Here is a 6,366-nt window from a genome sequence, read left to right as displayed (position 1 = left end):
GGAAAATCCCCGCCTACTTTTGGAAGTACCATCGCCCACACTGATAACTGTTCATTGGTGAACGTTATTACAAAAGGCATAAGGTTAACAGGGTTCCTGTTCTGTACAAATTCAATTCATTTCATGTAATCTAAATCATCCTTAATTACAGAATGTTCAGGTGTTTTCTGCGAGGCAACTGCAATATTAAACATAGATAAAATAGAACGCTCTTTTCCGTCTTTATTCTTATTCGATGTCGATAACATGTGTTACGTTACGACAGCGAATGCAGAACTTAGCAATATTTTATTCGTTTTATTACAGAAATCTTGAAGAATACAAATTTGTATTGAGCAATTAGGTACTGTTTAGTCCGATTTTAGTTCTTTTTTTATTTAAGATGGATGTAACAAAAAAAAATCAATTAGTTATCGTTTCAATATGAAATGCGGTCGTTTGCGGCCGCGGGCCGCTCCTTTCACTAACCGCTCTACGCTATATAATATAATATAATTAACTATAATAAATATATTACACGTTCGATCACCTGTGGTTGCACTCTTATTGCTATGTCGAGTTCATGTACATACACTTGTACAGTCATAAACCTCTGTATCAAAATATTACAACACCCGCCTATGTACATACACCTACCCTCTCCGCCCACTCCGCCTCGAGCGCATCTATTTACATAGTATAAATGACTAGAAATAAGTTATATTTGGCTGAGTCTTAGGCTAATATATTATAGTGTATTTGAATAAAAAATTAACAACTATTTATAAGACCTGTCTTGTAATTCGTTTAGTTGCGCGTCGCGCCGGTTTGTTTTATGGTATATTTCCAATTCTCACTGCAAGCGGCATGGGCAGCAACACACACTTCAATTTGAGATTTTTACCCGTACTATATACTGGCCATTACCATTATCATACGAGTATCATGGTTCAATTCAATCCAGCGGCGTGATTATAATGTCGCTTTCTATTGGAATTGGAATTATACTTTTAATTATTAGAAATTTCACCATGATCATCATTTATTACAATTTCACTAATGTTCATAGCAATTTATTCTAATATATTAAGACCCAAGTTTCAATTTATTTTACATTTATATATTTTGATGTACAAAAAAAATTAGTAGAAATAAAATAAAAGTAGTATAAGAGAAGGCTCCGCCGGAGCGCTACCAGTGGACGGACACACACACGGACAGAGTTACATCTACCTACATAAGTACAGAAATACACAGTATTCAATTCACTTAACACGTTTGTAATCAAATTTAACAATAATTTATCTCACTCTTCCGATCATTGCGCGGGGGTACTGACGAAACGTTATAATTACGAAAGTTTTCAGTTTGTTTCGTAAAAATTCACTAGTCCACCACGTATGCGTCAGTTGTTATACTCTTACTTATAGGTATGTTATCCCAAGTACTGTAACTGATCGGTAACGTATATGCAAAAAATTACTTTCTTTTAGTTCCAAATCGTTTGAAAATGTGGCATAGCCAAGTTGACAATCGTTAATCGACAAATGACAGTGGAAAAGTACCATGTATCGGTAATCGCATCACGCATCTGTCATGCGGCATGACAGATGCGACAACATGTCATTTCAATAATGTCAATAACGTTAATATAGTTTCGACTGGCATTACCTATAAACGATGTTCATCAGGCTACGCCCCTAGTTGTAATAGTTCTAGAAAAAGTTGGCAGTGCTGTTCAAGGTAGGTTGGAGTAAAGATGCGAGGTAGCAGCCAGTCGCGCGCCGAGAGGTTGGTACTCCTTGCCTGAGCGCGGTCGCAGCACGCTCGCACATTGCCGACCCGCCCTGCAAAGTACAACATTTTAGATAATGACAATGCCCGGTTGGTTATCGAGTTGCGCTGGTTGCATTTTTTCCTCAATATGTCAAACGAAAGTACGGCAGCAACGCAAGATAACAAACCGCGAAGTTCGTTCCGCATGACTGTACTTCCATCACGTCTACGAGCAAGATTCGAGAAGGATTAATTCAGTTGAAACAGCATTGATCAAGTTTCAATTCAATTAAAAATGATAATTTCAAGCTAAAATACCCATAAATAAAAAATAACAATAGGTATCAATAACAACATACTTGTGTTTCACCTTCTTTTGTTATAAAAATGTTGATGGCCCATATTAAAACAGCTTATTAACACCTACCGTAAAACTGCATATTCTTGTGAATTTAAATCTTGTACAGATTAATTGACATCACAAACTCACCGCATTGTGACCGGTGTGTCGCTGGATGAATGAGAAGAGCAGATGGAGAGAGTTTCGATGTAGTCCGACATGTCGGACGCACCGCTCGACGAGCTGTGCGTGTCCAGCACTCCTGTAAACAGATACTGAGTTAAATCTTCTGCGGAAAAAATATGTACGACATAGATTATTGACACGAAATAGTAGAAGTATATAGGTAAACAACGTTTTTGTTTCAGTGATAAGCATTGTATAATACGTACCTCTAAGTGCCTTAAGAGATAACAGCGGCACCTCGGCTTCTGCCGACGACGACTTATGCGTAGGGTCGGCCGCGCCGAGTCGCGGCGCGTCGGAGGAGCGCGCGCGGCGCGGCGGCGCGGTGCCGGCCGGCAGCGCCGCGCGCCGCGCAGAGCGGTAATGTCGTCGCGCCGCCGCTGTCGTGAGCGGCAACTCGAATTCTCCCGCTCGACTGCTGCTGCTTACACCTGGACACAGATTAATAAGTTACAAACATGAATAGCCAATAATAATACACAGGTAGCTTACTTACTTCTCTATGCTATAAGTGAGATGTCGAAAAGTAATAGTTAACCTGAGTCGTTGCTGCTAGACGAATCTCTGTTGCCGGCCGCCCCCGGCGCCGCCGCTCGCGCCTTTGACGCTTCTGAACTATCGGCGTCAGATAGTTTGTGGCAGCCGCAAGGTGACGCGGCGCGCGCTCGCAGTGTCTCCACTGACGAGGAAGACCCTCGACTACCAGCGCTGCCTTCGAACTCCTTGACGTCTTCCAGGAATCGCGAGGAGTCGGCAGAGCTGGAACGCTTGCGGTATTCTACCCGCGCACGTTCAGTTCGCGTGGTTACTTGTGCTTCTCCTGTGCGTAGCGCTGCACGCGCGGCAGGACATAACGCGGGATTGCTGGCGGACTTCTCCTCGCCGAGGTTCCTTGCGGCGCGCGCGGGCAGCTGCAGCGTGTGGAAAGCGAACCCGCCGATGGGTGACATGGGCGTGTAGCCCGAAGGTGCTTTAAGCTTGCCGGGTTCGATACCGGGCTCCATGAGGAGGTACTCTGACGTAGGCTGGCGACAGGCACTGCAGGCGCAACTTCGCGCCGGCAGTCCAATAGGCCTCAAGTTTGCGCTGATAGCATCCAGTTCAGCCTGCGTCACGCCGGCTTTTCGTAATAACGTACGTGCATTCTCGTAATGTTCTAAAGATAATGCGAAGCTCAAATTCTCGTAGTTGGCAAGAGGTCCGTCGTCTACTTCCGCGTTCTGCGCTTCGCCAACTAACGACGCTTTCCGCTTCGTCTTTCGAGAAACGTCTATAGTAGCGTACAGCGCTGTCCGATCGCTGTTCGGCGTCACATTCTCCTTGTTCGGTACTGACGCCTCGGTGGGTGTCGTGGCTTTCCTGCAGTAGGGTAGTTTTATCCAACTGTGTGCCCAGTCTGTGACTCGCCGGCATGGACAATTCGCCGGTTCCAGACCCTCCTCGGTCTCCACCACTGTTGCCTCTCTTCGTCGTTTGCCGAACTTAAGAAGACATCCGCAAGGTTTCTTTAAAATAATAGCGTTCGATGTTGAGCTCTTGGTTATTTTAAATAGCTCTTCGTTTAGACATTCCTTGAGTCTTTTAGGAGTATCGTAATATTCTCCTTCCACCTGGTAACAAAAAAGTATAAGTAAATAAGAAATTTCCGATAGCTAATGCTACTTTTTGCTTCACCATATCATCATCAAGTGAGAGATGTAAAACGCAAATGTTTTGTATCGAATATGTAATTAAAATTCAAAAATAAATGAGTCTCACCTCAGCAGGGTGAACTTTAGGCACGTCATAATTTTCATAAGGACCGACTTTGGAGTCGTCTTGCTGACAGCAAGCGTTGGGGGGCGGAGCAGGGGGACGCCCGAGCTCCAACCGCAGGAGCTCGGGCGGTCGCCCGGGCTCCAGCCGCGCGGGCTTAGGCGGCCGCGGCGGGGCGTCGCTCTCTTTCTCTTGTAAGGCATCCATGGTCCACGCGGGATTAAACGTCCCGGGCGTGGCGGCGGTGGATGAGCGAGACAGCGCTCCTAGTTTAGACATGCAGCTCATGCAACGTTCTAACGCTACGCCAGGTGCCCACTCCCCGTGGACCGACGCTGTATCGCCGTCTCGCTCGGCCGAGCCCCAGGGGGAGCCCATTCTTCGCGCCGTTGACGTATCTTCTAGACGCAAGTCTGTAGGAAGCGAACGCTCGCCAGCGTTGAGCTCCGACAACCGAGTATCTGGTCGGAAAGCTTTGGTAGATTTCGGGCTTTCGGCTCCTGCATGGAAATGTAGTAATTAAATACTTTTTATAGATACAGACTAGTCATTACACGCACGACACATATATTTAAACATGATGGATTCATACTACGTTGTTATTCATGAGTGTCTTTACCGTCAGCCCTTGCAGACTGCGGACGCCGACGCGGCGACAGCCGGCCCTGAGCGGCTAACTCGAAGTCCCTCGCCAGCGCCGCCGCCTGGTCCGTCGTCAGCACGAACAGACCCTCGCCTGCGCCGCAATGAGAGCCACCCTCGAAGCAGAACTTGCCTTCCACTACACCATACCGCCTGCAGACAATTTTATATTATTCAAAAATTTGAAAACTTAAAAATACATAAAAATGCCAGTCATATTATATATTTACTTAATTAATTTAACCCTTTAGAAGGCATAAGGGTGTCAAAAATTATGCAAAATTGAACCCTATCACATTGAAACAAAGTCTAAAATCATGTGGGAAATATATTCCCTCTGCCTTATAAAGGCTTAAATGTACTAGGAACTGGAGGAGCTACGCATACAACGCCGGTTGTCAACGATGTGCCAGGACCAAATGCTTACATACTTCGGACACCTTTCACGTCGCACTCTCCGGATAGCCTGGAAAGAGCCATAATGACCTCAGGGCCCTCCCCCTACTAGATAGTGTGCTCAAATTACGGCACCTACGAAATTAAAACTGCAAGAGGCCATGCGCTTGGCGAGGAACAGAACCCTATGGAGGAACCCAGTCTTCAACAGAAGGACATGATGTCACGATCCTCAGTATTGAGGGACCGACTGAAGAAAAATATATTTAAATGTACCTATATAATAGTTAAGTAGAGTGGCAAATCAGGTTTTAGGTTACTTTCCGTTCAAGTCATCTCGGATATGGGTAAATATGGTATCAATGCATTCAGTATAATGTCCTGAATACAAATATATGAGATGACAAGCGCGGAAATAGTGGCGGGTAGTGACTATGACGTCGTAAAGTCGGCGGTAAAGGTAAACGCCCCAGCGCTAGAAAGATATGCTAATGACCAACAGATACCCTTTTGTAATCTATTCAGTAATGACAGTAATGACGTAAGTTTAAAGATGACATGTACCATAATTTGGTCTCGGTTTGGACACAGGGAATAACAGAAACATAACAATAAGTACAGAGAATTGTTCTAAAAATACATTTTTTGACAGGTTGTTCCGAGTACAATTCCCGGCTGGGCAATAGTTTTTTTGAATGAATGATTGAATGAATTGTGATTACAAAGACCTATCTACCTCTATTTTACTATTTTCTCGTTGCCTTCTCTGGCTCGTTTCGATTAAACACCCCTAATGGCTGGTGGTTTTACCTGAGATGTTGCAGTTGCCACTCGCCCAGCAGCCTCGGCGGCACGCCGGCGGTGAGCGCGCAGCGGCGCTCGTGCAGCAGCAGTCGCGCCGGGCCCGCCGGCAGCCGCTTGCCGCCGCCGGTGCCGGTGCCGGCCCCGGCGCCTAGCACCACCAGGTATTGCCGGGCTTCGCCCAGGTGTAGGTTCACTTTCACCTGCACATAATATTAGCATACAGTTTCCAAAATATCCAGCACGATACAATGTTTCGTTAATGCCCGGGAAAAGGCCAATGCCTTTGAAGTGTTTTTAAGTGATCTATCAAAGGCATTTGATTATGTAAATGATGAGCATTTATTACAAGTCAGTAGATTTAAAAGTGACTTTGACAGTGCCTCAGTATGTCACCTTTCAAGTAGAACTTAGCAAGTAACTAGTTAATAATTAGTTAGTTAGTTTAATAAGTACTAAGAGTAAATAAGCACGGTCCAAGAAATAGTTTG

At 45.1% G+C, this 6,366-nt stretch overlaps 1 protein-coding gene across 1 annotated transcript in view; it reads right to left on the bottom strand.

Annotated features, from left to right (window-relative positions):
- Positions 1 to 1,688: 1,688 nt before the first annotated feature.
- LOC134746417 (uncharacterized) overlaps positions 1,689 to 6,366 on the bottom strand; it is a 34,782-nt gene continuing 30,104 nt past the window's right edge. The window contains exons 5-11 of the mRNA XM_063680783.1: positions 5,885 to 6,078; positions 4,656 to 4,831; positions 4,040 to 4,536; positions 2,820 to 3,891; positions 2,488 to 2,712; positions 2,246 to 2,357; positions 1,689 to 1,826 (exon numbers count right to left, since the gene is read on the bottom strand). Of these exons, the coding sequence (XP_063536853.1) occupies positions 1,718 to 1,826; positions 2,246 to 2,357; positions 2,488 to 2,712; positions 2,820 to 3,891; positions 4,040 to 4,536; positions 4,656 to 4,831; positions 5,885 to 6,078 (2,385 nt within the window). The 3' untranslated portion in view covers positions 1,689 to 1,717. The remainder of the gene's footprint in view (positions 1,827 to 2,245; positions 2,358 to 2,487; positions 2,713 to 2,819; positions 3,892 to 4,039; positions 4,537 to 4,655; positions 4,832 to 5,884; positions 6,079 to 6,366) is intronic.

This window comes from Cydia strobilella, chromosome 13 (genome assembly GCF_947568885.1).
Source record: "Cydia strobilella chromosome 13, ilCydStro3.1, whole genome shotgun sequence".
Lineage (NCBI taxonomy): Eukaryota > Metazoa > Arthropoda > Insecta > Lepidoptera > Tortricidae > Cydia > Cydia strobilella.
This window is presented reverse-complemented; position numbering and strand designations above follow the sequence as displayed.